This window comes from Elephas maximus, chromosome 3, assembly GCF_024166365.1.
Source record: "Elephas maximus indicus isolate mEleMax1 chromosome 3, mEleMax1 primary haplotype, whole genome shotgun sequence".
In the NCBI taxonomy this organism is placed as follows: domain Eukaryota; kingdom Metazoa; phylum Chordata; class Mammalia; order Proboscidea; family Elephantidae; genus Elephas; species Elephas maximus.
The window spans coordinates 113276796-113298457 of NC_064821.1; the positions used below are offsets into that span (position 1 = coordinate 113276796).

At 41.8% G+C, this 21662-nt stretch overlaps 1 protein-coding gene across 1 annotated transcript in view; it reads left to right on the forward strand.

The window, feature by feature from the left end:
* The window catches only part of IL12RB2 (interleukin 12 receptor subunit beta 2), a 93315-nt gene that overhangs the window by 36335 nt on the left and 35318 nt on the right, over nt 1–21662 (forward strand). Inside the window, exons 8-9 of the mRNA XM_049879540.1 lie at nt 6374–6453; nt 19664–19883. Coding sequence (XP_049735497.1) covers nt 6374–6453; nt 19664–19883 — 300 coding nt within the window. The remainder of the gene's footprint in view (nt 1–6373; nt 6454–19663; nt 19884–21662) is intronic.

Genomic DNA, 21662 nt, shown 5'->3' on the forward strand with positions numbered 1-21662 from the left:
AAAAGCCTTCTCTGTATGGAGTGTAAGGAATATATGAATCAGGAACTGTGCCAGGTGCTGGGACGCAATGATAACCAATCCGATCCTCAGATTCAAGGGCTTATATTTTATCTTGGAAGGTCAGGGAAAGGTTGCTGGAGGAGGAGACATCAAGATAAAATGCAAAGTCCAAAGGGAATATGGCAGCCTTCCTCCATCTGGAACATATGGCCTCCAAAGTCATTACAGCAGGGGACAGGAGCTATTCCCTCCTTGAAGGACTTGATTTTCTTGACTTCAGTGAAATCTCACATTCCTAGTTTTTAACTCTTGGCCAGTTTGGAAACCCTGGTGGCATAGTGGTTAAGAGCTATGGCTGCTAACCAAAAGGTTGGCAATTGGAATCTACCAGGCACTCCTTGGAAACCCTATAGGGCAGTTCTACTCTGACCTAAAGGGTCGCTATGAGTTGGAATTGACTCAACGGCAACGGGAATTGGGCAATTCTGCTTGATCTCTTTTGCTGGTCATCTTGCCCTTTGCAGTCTCTAGAGATTGGATGCCCAACGATTCTACACTGGGCCTCCTTCTTTTCTCAGGTGACTGCATCCAGCCCATGGCTCTAAAAAGAAATATAAAAAAAGACCACTGCCGTCGAGTCGATTCCGACTCATAACGACCCTGTAGGACAGAGTAGAACTGCCCCATAGAGTTTCCAAGGAGTGCCCGGCGGATTCGAACTGCCGACCTTTTGGTTAGCAGCCGTAGCACTTAACCACTAAGCCACCGGAGTTTCCATATATATATATATATATTAGCCTGGCCTCTCTCCAGAACTTCAGATTTGTATTCCAACTGCCTATTTGATATTTTCACTTAGATGTCAACAGCCATCCCAAAATTCGCATAACCTAAACAAAAATTTTTACTTGTCCTCCAAAGCAAAATGCTTCCAAAATGCTCCACGTTAGTCCCTCCTATCTCATTAAATGACACTACTGTCTTCCTAGTTACTCAAGTCAAAAATCTAGGAATCAGCTTATTCCTCATTCTTCTATCTGAGCAATTGACTCTCTCTTAAATATATTCAAAATCTATTCACTGCTCTCCATTGCCACTATGACCATCCTAGTTCAAGCTACTTGGTAATTACAAAGATGTTTGGTACATGAAACAGCACACTGACTACAATAGACTACAGATTCCTCTTCTCTGGAAGGTAAGTTTCAGTATCAACTTAAAATCCAAGGTAATTACACATTCAGATGATGAGTTTCAAGGCAAAAAAAAAAAAAGATCTTCCATTTCCATAATGGCTTTGCAATGAGACTTCAGTATGCTCGCCTATACACAATATGCCCAACAAAATGAAGACTTGCTAATGTACCACCTGTCTTAGTCATCTGGTGCTGCTATAACAGAAATACCACAAGTGGATGGCTTTAACAAAGAGAAATTTATTCTCTCACTGGCTAGTAGGCTAGAAGTCTGAATTCAGGGCACTTGCTCCAGGGGAAGACTTTCTCTGTCAGCTCTGGAGGAAGATCCTTGTGATGTATCAGTCTTCCCTTGGTCTGGGTGATCTCAGCGCAGGAACCTCAGATCCTCAGGTCCGCAGGAACACTGTGCTCCTGGCACTGCTTTCTTGGTGGTTTGAGGTCCCCCACTCTCTGCTTGCTTCTCTCTTTTATATCTCAAGAGATTGCCTCAAGACACAATCCAGTCTTGTAGGTTGAGTCCTGTCTCACTAACACAACTGGTGCCCATCCTCCCACATTAACATCACAGGGGCAGGATTTACAACATGTAGGAAAATCACACAATACCAGGAATCATGGCCCAGCCAAATTGATACACACATTTTTTGGGGGGACATAATTCAACCCATGACACCACCCATCTTAAGTACTATTATATTACCAATATATTCTTACATCTCTCATGCCTTCTCAGAAGTTACCACTGTTCTAGATTTTGTGTTTATCATCCCTGTATTTTTTTTTCCATAGTTTTCACAAATTTATGTATCTCTAAACAATGTTTAGCCTTGCTTGTTTTGGGGCTATGTCAAAATCGCATACCACATGTAATCTGCTGCAACTCACTTTTCTCCCATCCACACTCCAATGCAATGCTTCCATTGATTTTAGCATGGATGAAACACCTCTGCTTCTAAGAGAGGGCAAGCTTTTCACTTGTGATCTGGATGTTAAAAGGTTATGGTCCCAAAAAAAGGTGGAGGGAATAATCAACTGTATCGAATGCTGCTGAGAAGTTCAATAAAATAAGAACAGAGAAGAGACTGAGTGCTCATCTCAGAAGCAACACATGGCTTGACTCTGACTTGTTTAGCACACATGCTGTTTCATAGACTCCTAGAACCTCAGGGTCTTAGAATTGAAAGAACCCTCGGGGTCATTTAGGCCGTGTTTAAATTAGAAGCACTTTTTTTCATATTGATGGTTTCCTCCTCCTCAACACTGCAATTTTGCCTTTAAAAATAGTAGTTTCGTCTCAAGAGACCTAACTTTCATTTCTCATATTTGTATTTTTAAACATTTGTGCCCTTCTGCTTTGAACATACTGGCCTTAGACTTTCTCTTTCTCACCTGTCTGTAAGATCATAGTTATAGCTAGCTATCTTTTGGTAAATAACACTGAGGTTAGAAATTTAACTGGTTTTTGTGACAGTTGAATGTCAAAGATTCTCTTCAGTTTTAGCTCTAGTGTTGCTTTAAGCTGCAGTGGTTTGACACCTCTGGTCAGGAAATCTTACACTTTGAAACCCATACAGATTCGACTAATGATTTCTCTCCCACATAAACTTACACTGCAGGTGGGCACCATTAAAATTTAAGTTTCACTTGCAATTTATCCTTTGAAGAAATTAGGCTTCTAGAATCCATTTTTAGCTCTGTAATAATCTTTAGGTTGTGGGTTTTTAGTGAGACAATAAGTGTTCGCTCTAAATTTCTTACCAAAATGTAATTACCTGAAAGTATTTAATGCTATGGAACAAGTTACCTGGCTTTGAGAGTAAGCACACTCAAGCTTCCAAATCCTAATTACATAGTCATTGTCTGGATTATGTAGTTTGTGAAGTGTTCAGCCCTTTGCTCAATATAGTGAACTGTAATGAGAAGAGAAAGGGAGTCCTGGTGGTGCAGTGGTGAAGTGCTCAGCTGCGAACTTAAATGTCAGCAGTTCAAACCTACCAGCCACTCTGCGGGAGAAAGCTGTGGCAGTCTGCTTTTGTAAAGATCGCAGCTTTGGAAACCATATGGGGCAGTTCTACTCTGTCATATAGGGTATCAAGGAGTAGGAATCGACTCAATGGCAGTGGGGTTAGTGTTTTGGCTGTAATGGAAAGAGCAGAGTCTTAAGAGGCAGCGAGATGGGCTCAGCTCTCAGCTTAGCCATTTACCAGCTCTAAGTCTTTCTTAAATCATTTAACCTTTGTCAGTCTTCTTGCCCTCAGCTCTAAAACAGGAGTAATCAATTGCACCCTCATGTTGTATGAGGATTAAATGAGATAATGTATATAAAGTGCCCAACATTGACTGGAACATTTGTTTTTGTTGTTAGTTGTTGTCAAGTCAGATTCCAGCTCATGGTGACCCCAGGTGTGCAGAGCAGAACTGTTCCATAGGGTGTTGAAGGCCGTGACCTCTCAGAAGCGGGTCACCATGCCTGTCTTCCAAGGTGCCTCTGGGTGGGTTGGAGCTCCCAACCTTTTGGCTAGTCGTGGAGCAATTAACCTTTTGCACCCCCCAGGGACATAGTAGGTGGTTGGTAAATGACAGATTACTTTTTCCCTCTGTTGCTTGTGGGGTTTTGTTTGTTTTTCATTTTTGCATCCAGACCAGCAGAAAGAAGTCCCTGGCTTGATTCCTGAAGGATTGCGAACATTTTCAGAATGTCTTATATAGACCTTTCTTTACCCCTAAATCCTTGACGCAAGGGTAAATACAACCACTAGTGGGAAGGCAGGGGAAATAAAAGAACGCTTTAGAAAGGAAAAGAAGTGAGTGTTTAGAAAAAACAGAAGAGAAGGAGGTGAGAGAGGCAGGAAGAGGAAGTGACAAAGGAAGAGAATAGAACAAGAAGGAGCCACACATGATGGGGGTGGAAGCATTGTAGAGAAACATAAGCCTGCTCTGAGCCAAACCACTGCTTGGTGCAGAGCAAAGACCATGGGCTATGCACTAAAACAGACCTGTGTCCAAAGCCTGGATTCTTCACTTATTAGTTCTGGGAACTTGTCAAATGAAGAAAATAACAACAGTTAAACTTATTGATGCTTGCTATGTGTCAGTCTATTCATTTAAGTTCTCACAGCACCTCCATGTGATATATAGCATTATTATTCTCATTTGACATTGAGGAAACTGGCTAATGTGTGCTGAAGATCATAGTTTGGCAATTGCCCATAGATGGTCTGGCTTTGGAATTCACCCTTTAACCACTGCACTATGGCTACGTCCCAGGGTGTGAGGAGGCCATGAGACAGCACTGGTGAATGGGCCCACGTACGACTCGTGGTCAGTCCTCCTTCCCTTTTCCGTTTCTCCTCTTCCTGACTGCTTGTCTTCTGTTACCCAAATGAGGACTTACTTTTCTGGAAAATTCCATCTGGTGAAATGGACTTTTGCTACACCAGAAGAAATCCCCATGCAGCCTCACCTCAAATACACATTAAGTTTCACTGTTTAAGAAGTTAGAGTGGTGCCGTTGAAGTCTCTTTTTGTGGTTGTTTCTATTGATTCTCTCCCTGGCTGTGAATCAAAACAAGTACAAGTAATTTATAAAAAACCAGTTGATATGCTTTGTTTAAAAAAGAGGGAGAAAGAAGAAAGGAACATGGGTCTGACAAATCTGCTTATTATCTTATTATCCCAAATGCCACACTAAGAAATAAAGGCCGCACAGTGTGGGGTGAGGTAAACTTAGCTCTGAATCTGTGTCATCGTACACTTTTGCTTCTTGCTTGTTGTTGTTTTTGCTTTTGTTTGGATTTACTTTTCTTGATTATTTTGATAAGTTAGCATTTCAACCATGCCCAAATTCTTGTGCCTCACCCTCTTCTCTCAAATATTTTGGGGAACTTTAAATTTAAAAAAATGGCATTTTAAAATATACAATAAAAGGTGAAATGTTAGCATGTAAAAAAAAAAAAAAAAGTTGCCATCGAGTGGATTCTGACTCATGGCTACCCCATGAGTGTAACAGTAGAACTTTGCTTTCTGAGGCTTTCAGTGGCTGATATTTTGAAGTGGGTCTTCACACCTTTCTTCTGTGGCACCTCTGTGTAGACTCCAACCAGCAACCTTTTGGTAGTAGCCAAGGGCATTAACTGTTCATACAACCCAGATTCCTAAATAACTGATAGTAGAGGAAAACTACTTCACACACTCACAAGCACGCACACACACACACACACACACACCCGGTCATGTTCTTACAAAACACACTCACACACAAAACCAGAAACCTGTAGCCACTGAGTCAATTCTGACTCATAGCAACCCTATAGTACTGAGTAGCACTGCCCCACAGGGTTTCCAAGGAGCAGCTGGTGGGTTTGAACTGCTGACCTTTTGGTTAGCTGCGGAGCACTTAACTACTGTGCCACCAGTTGATTAGTCAATCTCATTTCAAGTATATTTGGTTGACTTTCTTAAGTTAGGTCACTTTGGGCTGTTGTCTTAGTTTATTGGTCATTTCTTCTATCAGTTCAGCCTGGGTTTCCACATCAAATAGATAATATCGCCTGATTTGTTTACTTGTTTGTTCATCATTTAACAAACAGTTATTGAGAGCCTAATGCATTCCAAGTGCTGTGCTAATAAGTGTGCAGAATATTAAGACAAATGGGATAGGTCTTGCCTTCAGATAGTTCATTGCCTAGTCATAAAACTAAATACTTATCTACAACATGATAGGTTTAGGAATGAGATGAACATAGGTTTGCCATTTGTATTTTACTTTTTTAAAGAGGGTTTTTGTTTAACATACAGAAGTCTTTTTTTTTTTTCAAGATCAAAAAACATTTTTCTTTGTGATTTATGTCTTTACTTTTCTGTTGAGAACTCTTTCTCCAGCCCAATAAAATAGAAATAATCATACATATTTTCTTTGTGGTATTTTATTAAAACAGTATGTTTTCAAAATTTTGTTTTTAAAGTCACCTTCTTTTTTCTGGCCAAAGATTTACATGTCCGTTCTGTTATATCCTTCCTTTTTTTTTTAAAGGAAAATTCTGGAGTAAACTGAAAACTAAAGTTATCCTATAACCCTACTTTCCCAGCATCATTTACTGGATGAATCAATTGATTTTAAAGGCTTTATTTGTGTAGATACATATAAAAATGATGTTTTTTCCCTTTCAAAACAGAGCCTGCTGGAATGTTAGATGTCTGGTACATGAAACAACACATTGACTACAATAGACAACAGATTTCACTTTTTTGGAAGGTAAGTTTTCAGTGTCAACTTAGAATTCAAAGGAATTGTATATTCAAATAAACGATGAGTTTCAAAGCAGGAAAGACGTTCCATTTCCACTGTGGCTTTGAAATGAGACTTCAGTGACTGGGTTGGAGCTCTTCTCCTCAGGCATATCCCCATGACACATGGTTCAATGTCATTCGCCTTTGACAGATGCAGGTGAGAGTTCTGACCGTGTTCCCTCCTCTGCACAATCACATCCTTTCCTTATCCCATTCCCAGTCAATCAAGGCCCCTTTCCATCCTCCAGGCATCCTTACCCTCTGACCCCAACTACAGCCTCTCTTCAAAGTTTTCTCAGCTCTGACTCTGTGCTCACTCCCATCTCTCCTACATTCAATATACCCAGCAGTGACCATGCCATCTTACTTATTCACTGCACGGGAAATAAACAATGGGGAAGCTCTGGATGTGGATACTTAGAAATATATTTTCCATAGTCATTGAAAGGGAGAGGATGGAAAGGAAGCTGTCTTACTCTGAAATACTAATAAAAAAACCAGTTGTAGTCACGTCATCTTGGCTTATGGTGACCGCATGTATGTATGTCAGAATAGAACTATGCTCCATAGGGTTTTCAGTGGCTGATTTTTCAGAAGTAGGTCGGGAGGCCTTTCTTTTGAGGCACCTTTGCGTGGATTTGAACCACCAGCCTTTTGGTTCACAGCTGAGCACATTCACCATTCGAACCATACAGAGACTCCAGAATACTAGTAGTAATAGAAAATAATAGGTATAGAAAGCAATGTTATCTCAGGAGTCATAATAAACAGTAGAAAATTGAACAATCTTCCAGAAAACAGTGAGGTCTAACATTATTACAGAATGTGAAAGTTTCACAAAGTACTGAAAGCTGGTGTTGTTATGTCATTTCATCCTCACAAAAGCCCCGCAAGGTAGGTACTAGTATTTCCACATAGATAATAAAAAAATCTTGGGGGTTAGACAGAGCGAATACTTGCCCTAAGTCACCCAGCTACTAAGTGGCAGAGCTGGGACTGAAACCCCACCCAGAACTCTTTCACCCACATCATGACTTATCTTCAATGAAAGAAAATAACTGTTGGAATGGAGCAACTGATAGGCATGCTCATAAGAAGAAGTTTTGAGGTGAGCTGTTCTCTTTTTTATTTCCCCAACCCCACATCTCTTTCATTTCATTTCTTCCAGTTAAAGTTAAATAAATAGTTTTAGAATTATGAATCTGATGAGCATCAAATCACAAGAGTCAGAGTTATGACTATAAAGTCCTCTGATGGGGTTAACGTGATGGGTTTTGGTAATTGCAGTTGCCTTTGGTTTAAAGGAATGAGCTCTTGCTCCCTTTCTCTCTCTCTTTCTCACACACACACACACACAAAATGTCTGCTATAGAAGGAGACCTACTATAAATAGCTTGGTGAGTCATAATCAAACTCTTCATTTTGAAATTAAAACTGCAGCTCAAGATTTATTTTAAAATAACGCCACTTTTAACGGGAAGACAGCTCTCACAGCAAAACATTTAGAAGAGCCATAATTTGTGAATATTATAGAAGAACCCAGCTCACTTCTTGGCTCTTGGTTGTCATTTTCTCAAGTAAGCAACTGGTTAAAACCAAAATTTCTCTCCCATAAAAACTCCTCCCCACCCGCCCCCCCCCCAAAAATTTCCCCAACAGTGATCTGAAAGATAAGTTGTTTTAGTCTTACTTGCTCTCTCTACTCAAGGATTTCTCTCAGCCAAATGAGAGTGAGGCGACCAGTATCTGCATAACTGACTAGACCGTGTGGCGCTCAGTAAATGACAGGCCACAAATACAGACAATTACTAGGTAGGGCCACCAAGGTAAAATTAAATGGCTAATACATCATGAATTTTTACTCTAATAATGAAAGCCCGGTTTCATGGCTGATGGTGCTTCTCACTGTAACAGAGTTTATAAAAGGCATGATCACTCTGAAACCGGTACGATAGTGAAGTCAAAATAAACATTGGTTAGCCACAGGTGATACTTAGCACACAGGCATATGCAGCTCACTCTGATTTTGTTTTTATCCTTCCAATGCTCCCGTTCTAAAACGGGGTTGCGGATTTAGAAAGGATTTGAATGTTCTTCCGGTGTTCCTGGGTGGCACAATCGATGAAGTGCTCAACTACTAACTGCAGGGCTGGCAGTTCAAACTCTCTCAGATGTACTTCGGGTAAAAGGCTTTACAAAATGCGTCTAAAAGGTCACAGCCATGAAAACGCTATATAACACAGTTCTGCTCTGCAACACGTGGGGCCACCGTGAGTCGGAATCAACTCAGTGGCCAACTGGTTTTGTTTTGGTTTGGGTTAATGTTCCTCTAGTCCGCCCTTGATCCAATTTGCAACTGATCATGGGGATGGCACCGAACGGGGCAGCATTTTGTTCAGTTGTGCCTTGGGTCACCATGAGAATTCTAACAACAGCCCACCCTTCCTCCCATTAGAGACATCACTCCTGCTCCAGCCAGGACAGACGGATGTCTCTGATGGGACTTTCTGAGACAGGGCGATCCTACTTTGTAGACTGTCCGTGCTGTGGCTGGACATCTTTTATCATTAGAAAATCTTTCCTTTTATGGAGCCAGAATTGTGGGATGTTTTGGGCTATACACACACACACACACACACACGTATATATACACACACACATATATATATACACATGCATGTCCATATATATATTAAACCAAAAACCAAACCCATTGCCGTCGAGTTGATTCCGACTCATAATGACCCTATTGGACTGAGTAGAACTGCCCCATAGTTCCCAAGGAGCGCCTGGTAGAGTCGAACTGCTGATCTTTTGGTTAGGAGCTATAGCACTTAAACACTATGCCACCAGGGTTTCCATATATGCATATATAGATATATATATATATTTGGTGCATATAAGACCAAAAACATAAATGCCAGAAGCTTCTACAACTTGATGCCAGATGGTAGTCATGACAGGGCAACTTCAAAACCTTCAGTGGTTCTCCAGCCAACCAGGCTTCTTAAGAAAAGGCCAGGTCCCACGCTTTGCAGGGCCATTACAAGATTAAGTCTTGTTCTGTCAAATCTGGGCGTTTTCAGTAGCCCCAAACAGGTTGCTCACTGGGGGGTGCAGGGGGGCGGGGTAGGAATAAAAACACTGGCCAGAGTACCGAGATGAGCAGTCCTGCTTTGTGTCACAGAATCACAGATGGCCAGACTGAGAGGGATGTTAACTGGCATCCAGGTCCACCTCACATTTTACAGCCGTGAAAACCGAGGTCTAGAGATGTAAAGTGGTTTCCAATAAGGGAATTTCAGGTAACATGGCGTTAGCTCATGCGGCCTTTCCAGGGCTGAAATCGCTGCTGTCTGTGTTTTGAACCTTGCCTGTCCCACTCCTGAAATTGGAGATTCCTGATGTCACTCTCCGGCCTTTTTGGGGGACTCGAGGGGATGGTGCAGTGGCACAAGGAACTCATCAAAATGTCAGACGAGATGAATAGATCAGGTGCTTGCGGTAGAGCCCAAATGACATCTTGCTGGGGAAAGGAAGCAAAGACGTGTGTGTGGTGGTTTTACGTTGATTTTTTTTTTTTTTTTCTTTTGAGCAATAAGGGGAAACCAGGTGAGAGGGACACCCAGTCACTGCAGAGAGGGAAATTTCAGGTCTTGGTACCAAAGGAAGCCCCGAGTACAGCCCGGTTAGTGAGAACAAAGTGAGAGCACACCTCTCTTGCAGCTGAGGTGTCCTTTCACTTTTATAGGATGTTTACAATAGAGGAGAACTTGGTGATGAATGGGTGGGTACGGCTTCTGTGTGTGTGTGGTGTGTATGTGATGTGATAGGTCTGAGTGTGTGTGTCTGTGAGCGATGCCCATGTGAGAGTTGTATCTGTGTGTGAGTGAGTGTGAGGGGTACAAGTATGGGTGTGAATTGTGTAGGTGCAAGTGCATGTATGTATGTGTGCATGTATAAGTGTGTGTGTGAGAGCTGTGTATGTGTGTATGTATGTGTGAGAGTTGTATATGTGTGTGAGTGTGTAGGTGTGTATGTATGTGCATAATGCATGTGAGAGTTGTGTATGGGTGAGAGTGTGAGGGGTGTGTGAGTGTGGGGTGCATATGTATGTATGTGTGTGTGAGAGGTATGTGTATATGAATGTGGGGTGTGTATTATGTGAGTATGTGCGGGTGAGGTGTATGTGTGAGTATGTATGTGGGTGTGGATTGTGTGCATGTGGGTATATGTATGTATGTGTGAGTGTGAGTGTGTATGTGTATGAGTCAATGAGTATACGTGCTTGAGAGGTGTGTATGTGTGTATGTAAGGTGTATGTGTGAATATGTGTGTGGGTGTGAATTGTGTGCGTGCGAGTATATGTATGTGTGAGTGTGTATGTGTATGAGTCAATGCATATATGTGCTTGAGAGGTGTGTATGTATGTGAGCGAGCTTGACGGGTGTGAGTGAATGTATAACTGGGTGTCTGTGGAAGGTGTGTGTGTATGTATGTTTATGTGTGAGCGTGTGTGTGTTGAAAGTGAAGGAGCCCTTAGCTTTGTTGCCATGGTTCCTGTATAGTTACTCATTTTCCCATACCTTGGTTCCTCCTCTAAAATCTATTTCCTCAAAGATATCCTGTACTATTTTTTATCATAGCTATTTTTAAGAGAAAAAAAATTATTTGTTGAAGCCAAAACATACAATTAATCTATGAAACAAAACGAAAACACCCAGGTGCTGTTAAAACAGTAAATATAATAACACAAAGCAACTCTTCCCCAACTAGAACGTGCTACTTTATGACAAACAGCCCCAGTGTTATGTTAGACCCTTCACAGTTGGGGTCTTTTAACAATCCTCTTCTCCAAATTCCCTCTGTTATCTCTTTCAGTGCCAAACTCTATGTTGTTTCCCTTGCCTTGATTAAGCAATTCAATCCAGGATTCTTTTCTTCTAGTTGATACAGTGTGTACTTTTTATGAGGAAAATCACCCCGAATACATGGATAATGTGTGAAAAAGATAAGACAACTGGTCAACCTCCCACTAACCTTTCCAGTTTCCTCTGTTGGCTCCTTCAGAGTCCTCTCGCTGGTCTGATCATGGCAAATCACAAACTTCCTGAAATTGTGGGGGAGGCCATGGGTCTGGAGGAGAAATGACGTATGTACAGATCAAGTGGAATTCACTCATTTGTTTATTTATTCATTCATTCCTTCAAGCAAATACATTTAAGCACCTCTTTAGTGCATTTTTTTTTTTTTTTTTTTTTTAGTGCTAGGTGGCGCCCTGGTGGCCCAGTGATTAAGAACTTGGCTGCTAACCAAAAGGTCAGCAGTTCAAATCTGCCAGGAAACTTGGCTGCTAACCAAAAGGTCAGCAGTTCAAATCTTCTAGGAAACCCCATGGGGCAGCTCTACTCTGTTCTAATAGGGTCATTATGAGTCAGAGGGGACTCAATGGCAATGGGTTTGGTTAGTGTGGGACACTGTGCTATATGCCAGGGACATGGATGTGAACAAGACAAATCCTACCTTCTTATTGGTGAGCTCACAGTCCAGCAGGAGGACGGGAAGAGGAGCGGAATGGTAAGAGTGCTTAGGGCACTGAGGATGAGTTCACAGTTCCATGGGAATGAAGGTCAGGATCGCCCAGCAGAAGGGGGCATGAGAGATGAGTCTGAGAGGGACCTCTGGGTAGATGATACTGGACTGACCCTAGAAGAACGGGTTAGCCAGGACAGAGGTGGGGAAAGTGTGTAGCAAGAGGCCCTCGCTGTCACACAGAAATATAACGCAAGCCACAAATGGGAACCACGTGCCTAATCTGAAATTTTCTTGTAGCCACGTTTAAAGAAGTAAAAAAAACAGGTGGAATTAATTTTAATCATGTATTTTATTGAACCTAATATATCCGGAATATTACCATTTCAGTATGTAATCAATATTTTAAAATTATTAGTGAGATATTTCACATTCTTTTTTTCCTACTAAGAAAAACCATAGCATGTTTTACACTCAGAGCACACCTCAGTTTGGGCTGGCTGCATTTTAAGGGCTCAGTAGCCTCTTCCAGAAAGTGGCTCCCACTTGGACCACACTGCTTGAGCGCCTAGACAAGCAGTAAAGAAGAAAATTAAGAAAACTCTTGGTTCCAAAACAAGGAATAAAAGATGTTGTGCTTTTTATTAATTTATTGGAGTCTCTGGGTGGTGCAAACGATTAAGATGATCAGCTGCTAACGGAAAGGTTGGTGGCTCAAATCCACCCAGAGGCATCTCAAAAGAAAGGCCTGGAAAGCTACTTCTGGAAAATCAGCCACTGAAAACCCCATGGAGCACAGTTCTACGCCGACACATCTGGGGTCACCACGAATCAAAATTGGCTCAATGGCAGCTGTTTTACTGATTTATTCATTTATTGAATGAGATAACTCACTTTGATAAATAGCTACCCTCAAACCACAAAAGGAAAAAGAAAAAATAACAAGCCCTTCCACCAAGCTTCCCCCAGAGGAGACCCAGCACAGCCACAGAGAGCTGGTGCGATTGGGAGCAGCTCATTCAGCACCCTCGCTTTTTTGCCCTGCGTTTCTCTTTTTCATACGGGGAATATTTCAAACTATATCACATGTTGCTGTTGAAGGGATAAATTCTTTGCCCTTCTCGTATGAAAGAGGTTCGGTAAAACTAGATTCTTCGTAACCTGTTTTATATTGATGTGGGACAAAGTAAATTCCCAGGGAAGACTGGCTGCTAGGAAACTGAGGCCCTTATATTATTACAGGAGGTATCCAATTTGGAGACAATCCTGAAGTTGTCAAGGATTTAATTTTACTTGGATCCACAATCAACGACCATGGAAGCAGCAGTCAAGAAATCAAAAGACGCATTGCACTGGGCAAATCTGCTGCAAAAGACCTCTTTAAAGTGTTAAAAAGCAAAGATGTCACCTTGAGGACTCAAGCCCTGGTATTTTCAATTGCTTTATATGCATGCAAAAGCTGGACAAGGAATAAGGAAGTCTGAAGAAGAATTGATGCCTTTGAATTATGGTGTTAGCAAAGAATATTGAATATACTGTGGACTGCCAAAAGAACGAACAAATCTGTCTTGGAAGAAGTACAGCCAGAATGCTTCTTGGGTGTGAGGATGGCAGCTTCATATCATATACCTAGGACATGTTATCAGGAGGGACTAGTCCATGAAGAAGGACATCATGCTTGGTAAAGTTGAGGGTCAGTGAAAAAGAGGAGGACCCTCAACAAGATGGATTGACACAGTGGCTGCAAAAATGGGCTCAAATATAGCAACGGCTGTGAGGATACTGCAGGACTGGACAGTGTTTCATTCTGTTGTACATAGGGTCGCTGTGAGTCAGAACCAACTTGACAGCACCTAACAACACCACCACCACCTCAGAATCAATATTTTAATACAACAGCAATAGATGGGAAAGTTTCTATTGTTTTGTTGCAATATTCACCTCTATCTCCTGCTCTTTCCCAACTCTTACCCCATCACTGGCTGGCACAGAATTTCTGAAGATATTTTAAGAAAGAATGAACCATCCTTCCTTGCTTGCTAGTCACACATGTATGTCAGCTGAAATGTAGGGGATTTTCAACTGGTTAACCCAGAGCGTGGCCAGTGACAAAGAGTGTAGGTAGCAGAGAATTAACAGATAAATAGCAGCAACAGAAAAGGAGTAAAATTTTTGTTCTCATGAGTTTTTATTATTTTGCTATTTTTTCTAGCTGCAAAACAAGTTAGAAATTTTTATGCCAGAGTAACATATCATGAGGCATGACTATTAATTAAATCAGTCCAAAACCAGTAGCCACCAAGTGGATTCTGACTCATAGCGACCCTGTAAAACAGAGTAGAACTGCCCCAGGGGTTTCCAGGAGCAGCTGGTGGATTTGAACTGCCAACCTTTTGGTTAGCAACCAAGCTCTTAACTAAGGTGCCACCAGGGCTCCTAAACTAGTCGAGTGTACCAAAACACCTGGGAGTGTCTACGAAGTGCCAGTATGGTACACAGGTTAAAAGTTCATCATCCAGAGAAAGTTGTGCTACCTGGATTCAGATTCCAGATTTACCATTTCCTGGCTGTGTGTTCATGAGTAAGGCACTTGACCTTTCTGTGCCTTACTTACCCATAAGTAAAGGGAAGATAATAATAACACATACTGCATGAGATTGCTGTGAAGATTAATGAGATATTCATGAAAAGTGTATGTTAAATAATTGTGCATGGCACTGAAGATGCAAAGATGAACCAACGGGCCAGCAGAAAGATAGATTCATAAGCGGAAAATTTCAATACAGTGATTTTTAAAATTTCCAGGTGAGAACTGTCCTTTGAGTCACCCCCTTACTTTAGACTGGGGTTGCTAAAGGTAGTCACAAGCTCTGAAATCATGGTGGTGGTTGTTATTAGCTGCCATCGAGTTGTCCCTTGACTCATGGTGGTTCCATGCACAACTGAACAAAATGGCTGCCCAGTCCTTATGCGTCCCCATGATCAGTTACAAATAGGACCATTGTGAATCATAAGGTTTTCAGAAATAGATTGCCAGGCCTTTCTTCCTAGTCTGTCTTAGTCTGGGAGCTCTGCTGAAACCTGTTTAACATCATAGCAACCCTCAAGCCTCCACTGATATGAAGGTGGTGGCTTCACGTGAGGTGCATTGGCCAGAAATAGAACCTGGTCTTCTGCATGGAAGGCAAAAGTTCTACCACTGAACCACCAAACCTGTTGCTGTTGAATAGATTCTAATCGTAACGACACTACAGACAGGGTAAAACTGCCCTGTAGGGTTTTCATGGCTGTAATCTTTATGGAAGCAGACTGCCACATCTTTCTCCCATGGAGCAGCTGATGAGTTCCAACGGCAGACCTCTAGCTTATCAGCTGAGAACTTAACCACTGCATCACTGGGGTCCCTTACTAAACCACCAATGCCTCAAAATCAAGGTACCCAGCCTTCAACCCACAAATTATATATGCATTTTAGAATCAATTGTATGACATTGCTGAAACTTGTATATAGAGCTGTAGTATAAGCCAAGGGTCAAGATGGCATGGCTCTCCATAGATAGATACAAAGGTCCTATGGATATGATAAGAAAAGCACACCAATCATGACAATTTCTATATTACTCAGAGTAACTAAGAGAAGGGAACTCACCAGATCTCTTAACATCTGTTACATGCCAAGCACTTTGAGACAGTTTACATCCCTTAGCTTGTTGAATCCTCCAATGAACCTATGCAGTGCATGGAATTCTTGTTTTACAGATTATCCTTATTTTACAGATAAGGCAATTGAGGCTCAGAAAATAAAATAACTTGCCCAAGGTCACATAGCTGCTATGTGGTAGAGCAGGAAAGCAAAGGATTTGCCCTGATAAGAACTCAAGTCAACGGCTTTCCAAAACTAAAACAAACAACAAAAGCCCTCACAGTCAAAGCTGTGACTAGTAAATGTTCGGATTCCCCCAGCTTTCTCAATGGACTTGATTGTGAATACTCTTCGTTATATAGGCTGAACTCTAACAGTTTCTTTTTATTTGCGTCAGAGGAAGTGTAGAAGTTAAACATTACTTTTTGAGAAATAACAGCGGTTTTTTAATTTTTTTTTTTTTTTGGTAAGTCCTCAGAAGAAATGATTTATCAATTCATAGAAACATTCCTCCTCCGTCATGTTATTTTTAATTTAAAAAAATGTACTGCATTCTGAAATGTGGGTGCCAGATTTCGTCCTTTCCTGGATTACATTCACCAAGTTATTTTGGATGCTGAAAGCCTTTTCAGGCAGCAGGACTCTTATAATAGGCCTATTTAGGGAGCTGTTTGCTCTTTGCTCTTTTCTTCTTGGACAAATATAAGTCAGAAAGGCTTCCTATACTAAAGTTGAGATTGTTTTCCACAGAGAAAAGCAGAAATAAAACCGAAGGAGAAAGGACAGCATTTAGCATACTCTTACCAATGGGAGGCCAGGAATGTGGGCCTGAGAGCCTCTTGAGCACCGCCTGGGGAAATATAACAGGTACCCTGTCTTTAGAGACACTCCCAGGGGTGCCAGACAGCACATCCTGGGTATCTCGTTCCTCCTCACATCCACCAGGGGGCGCACTGAAAAACCTCACATTACTTTCTTAAGGGCCTACTTGAGACAGTTCCTTAATTTCTCCAAGCTTCAGTACCCTCCTCAGAATGGGTAGTTATGAGGGCTAAATGTGATAACTGACCCCTGGTATGTGCTCAAAAAATATTACTTTCTCTCTTATCGCCCATCCAAATAACAAATAAACGCTAGAGGAAAAATAAGCTTATCTGGGAAGAGTCAGCTAGCACCTCAGGTCTGTAGTTCTTCTGGATTTACAGAGTTATCTCCTTGTGACTCAGGGCCTACCAGCTCTGGAAGAAAAGAATTCTGTGTCCCCATCCTCCCCAAATTGCTTAGCGCATGTCAGGTGTTGACACTCCACATTAGAATGTACCACAACGTCACAGTTAGAGAAGCTGCTTTGCAACTTTCTGCAAGAAGGGTGATTGGGATTCCAACTATGAAACATGGAGCCCATACTTACCAGTACATTGTCTCAGGCTTGCCATTGTAAGGAGTAGTACTGCGATGTTGAACAGGTTTCAGTGGAGCTTCCAGACTAAGACAGACTAGGAAGAAAGGCCTGGCAATCTACAGCGAATGGACACAATGCTCCAAACTGCAACTGATAATGAGGATTGTGCAGGATGGAGTAGCGTTCTGTTCCATTTTGCACGGGATCTTCTTGAGCCAGGGGCCAACTTGATAGCAGCTAACAATAACAAAGATCATAACAGAAGTCTAGAAGTCAGGAGCCCTGTATTCCACTCCCTGGTCCTCCATTTATACCTTGAGTAGGTAACTTCACTTTCCTGGGCCTTTGTTTTCCCATTTATAAAATGAAATGTTGAATTAATTGTTAATCTCTGGAATTCCTTCCTGGTCTATGGTTCTCTGATGCTATTCCATTCCATCAGGGTCAAACTAATTATACTGTTGCCCAGCTGACTAAATACCTGTTTCTCATTTGATGGCCCCTGTTGGACAAGTTAGGCTTGTTTTCCAATTTGGTTAAGGAGAGCATTTACCTGAAAGACAATAACCTTTATCCCAAAACTTGTGCTTTCACAAGCATATCACACAAGCTATTTATTTGCATAACTACATCTATCTCGCCTCCCCCCCACCTTTTCATTGATATTTTCAACCCCGAGACATGGAATATGGAGGTGAAAATACAAGGCTGTGGGTCTGAGCCTTCACTACTCTCTGGGAACCTTCACTTCTCTTTCAGATGCACACCTCTGTTACTACATGGGTGTGACTCAGCCACATTTCCACAGCAGTCACTATTTAAATTCATGGCATCCAGGACAACTTGACATTTTCCCTCTTTTAGCAGTTTATCATCAGTTTGAATGAGATTTCTTGGTTGTCTATGAAAAACAGTGAGAAGGAAATGATAAAGGATGAATTGCAAGGCTCTCTTTCCTTAATTGTCCAGGTAAGACTGAAACCCAGTTGGTCCCTGGCATGTGAGAGCTCACTTGACTGTCGAGGACCATCTTAGGGTTGGGATGCACGGGTCTGGGGGAAGCAAACAGCCCTACCCCTGAACCTACAGAATAGAGCTACAGAGAATGGGGTAAGAGATAGCTGAGGGAATGACCTTCCCCAATCAGCTTTTGCTTTAATTTAATCTATTCCATGTTGTTTATTAGTAACAGTTTAGAACATTACAGTTTAAAAAGCGCTTGCATATTTTAATCCACACAACCACTGTATGAGATCAGCTGTGAAGTAGATCTGAAACACTCATACTGTTGGCTTTTGCCAGTGCACAGGGGTATCTCCTAGGGAGGACACTTGGCACTCACCTCCGTGCGGTGATGGTGGTTTAAGATCCAGTCTTGGGCCTTGTAGGTCCAGAAGGGCATCCAGGACAGGACCCGCCTTAATTGAGCTCCCGGCGACTGAAATAGAAAAAGCTGGATGCTCGTGGATTAATTTACATGAGCAATGCAGCTGTTGGGCCAACCAGAAAGCTTGAGTCAGCAGATCGAAACAGTCCCTCCCAGTATGCTGATTGTTTCAGCAGCCAAATTATAATCAGATGGCCAATTTACTCGCTTAAAGTAAAAAATACAAACCTTAAGTGGACCAGATGTTCATATTAGCCAGCCTCTTCTCACAGATAAACTACACAGGAAACCAAATTATTAAAAGACTCTTTGATAAGCAGGGAAGCAGAGCAAGGGCCATTTGCTGGTCATAAGCTGTGTCTCTCAGCAAAGACAGCTGAAGGCCCCCTTCTCATGGAAGAGAGAAGCTTGCCAAGAAAACAGTAACATCGAAGTCTGGTTAGCCAGGCTTTCCTCTCCCTGCTCGAGGCATGAATGGGCACTGCCAATGCTGGTCTCAGCAATTTTCTGTGCCCAAAATTCTCCATTTTCTATACTTCTCTTTCCCATGGTCCTTGTCCAAACTGGGTTACAATACAAATAATTAATTTTTAGCCTACTTGGTGGGATTGCTCTCAAATAATCTCAGTTGGAATTTTTGTAGCTTTAAAACTCTTTAGTCACTCATTTTTAAACAGTGTCTGAGTTTCCTAGTACAGATGGCTAGTAATCCAGTTCACCATGTGTGGATTTTACTAGTTTAGCCCTTGAAAATCTTATTTTTGATTTCTTAAGCAGCACTACACTTTCTGTATTTAAAAAGCTCTACTGTGTGTATGTGTGTTTCGCAAATTTCGCTCAGAGAGGCTGAGCACCTTTCCCTGGATCAAGCAGCTGGTGATTGGTGGAGCTGAAACTCAGACTCAGATCTTCTGAGTTCAGACTCCATGCTTGTTCGTCGGATATGATCAAACTGGCTACTTTTAGTAAATTTCATTTTGAACCAAGAGAGGGAAGTCAATGTGCTTTTAAGAATTATGTTTAGAGAATGTTAACTGGTTCTGTTTCTAAATGAGGGGGTGCATAAAAGTGTGTGGTGGAAGATAGGAAAAGATGTAAACAGAAAGGTCACTCGGTGTAGCCCTCTGCTGCAGTGGGCCATGAGCTCTAGGCACAGAGTATCTGGCAGTCTTGTCTGAGAGTAAATAACAAGTGAATGTGTTTTGTTGCAGAACCTGAGTGTATCAGAGGCAAGAGGAAAAATCCTCCACTATCAGGTGACCTTGCAGGAGATGGCAGGAGGGAAGGCCACACTACAGAACATCACGGAACACACCTCCTGGACATGGGTCGTTCCCAGAGCTGGGAGCTGGGCTGTGACTGTGTCCGCAGCCAACTCAAAAGGCAGTTCCCTGCCCACTCGTATTAACATAACGGACTTGTGCGGGGCAGGTAAGCAGCAACTTCTCTTTAATGTTGCCCGTGGGAAACTGTCTTATTCATCCCTTGTCTCCAGCTGGCCCAGCCCAGGTCCTGGCATGAGTAGCATAGGAGGTAACGCTTTGGAGTCAACAGCTTTCAAGGCTGTCTTTCCACTCAGTCTGTGAGTGGCCTTGGGCAAGTGAATTCACACTCTTGGGCTTCAGTTTTCTCCTATCTAAAATAGAAATTACATTTCCTGTCTTGCAGGTCATTGTGAGATTAAATACAAAGACTTGTACATAGCAGGTGCTTAATAAATGTCAGTTAAGGAAATAGTAGTCATATTAAATTGGACATTTGGCATCTGACTAATGTTGACATAAGCAAGAGTAATATGTGTTATCAAGTTCTAGAAAAAAGCATTTTACACTTATAGTCAAAATATTTTAGAACCAATACCCCAAAACCAAACCCGTTGCTGTCAAGCCAATTCCGACTTATTAGCGCCCCTATAGGACAGAGCAGAACTGCCCTATAGGGTTTCCAAGGAGCACCTGGTGGATTTGAACTGCTGATCTTTTGGTTAGCAGCTGTGGCTCTTAACCACAATGCCATGAGGGTTTCCCCAGAAGTATATGGTGCCACCAATTTCTGAGTCTGGTTAAATACATCATGGTCCTCACCTGCCTTAATTCCATGCCATAACTTAGATTAAAGTGATGTTAGTTACAGCTATGTTTTTACTGGTATGGAAAGATGCATATAGTACCCTAAGTAAAAAAGTAGGCTTTCCAAAGTATATATGGGACGATGCCATTTAAATTATATATTTACATGGCAAGACTTCGGTTCACAAACGTTGGACATGTAATCAGGAGAGACCAGTCCTTGGAGAAGGACATCATGCTTGGTAGAGTAGAAGGTCAGTGAAAAAGAGAAAGACCTTCCACGAGATGGATTGAGACAGTAGTTGCAACAGTGGGCCCAAGCACAGGAACAATTGTGAGAATAGCACAGAGGTGGCCAAAGTTTCGTTTTGTTGTACAGAGGGTCGCTATGAGTCTGACATCAACATTTACATGAGAACATATTTTTACATACTTAAAAAAAAATGTCTACTAGAATATACATGGAAATCTTAACAGAGGCTATCTGTGTATTATGGGATTATAGGTGATTTTTCCTCCTTTTTGCTTTTTGTATATTTAAAAAATTTTTTCTTCAGGCACCTAACAACAAACAACAACAACAAGACCACATTTGAACCATCCAATACAAGTAGATGTGCTTCTCAGGGTGATCTGGAGGACAAATTGGCAAGTTGTGGCTCTGTCCTTGAGGGCACTTGCCTCGCATATCTGTAGGAAAATAGTCCCGTGATTTTGTGTTTCCCTTTCTTTTAATATATGCTTACACTAGTCACATATACATTTTCCTTCTAGGAAGGGAAAAATAATGCCCTCACAGGCAGAATTATGTTGATTTTGAGAAACTAGGGACACGTTTATTGTAAAAGGCAGCTGCCCTGGCATTGTATATTAATATTTCAAAGACCCAGTCCCTGTGCTCAAGAACTTTTGAAGCGTGGGAAGAGTCAGAAGCCAGCCCAATCATAGACAGAGGCCCAACCAGATGTCAGAGTCTGAGGCACCAAGAGGTGAAGCAACTTAGCCAAGATCATACATCCAGTCAGTGGCAGAGCCAGACTGAAAAACAGGCCACCTGTTGCTTAGGTGGACACTTTTTCAAATGTCCTGTGAACTGCTTAACTCTATGCAGAAGCTCTCAGTGAAAATAGAAATGGAAAGT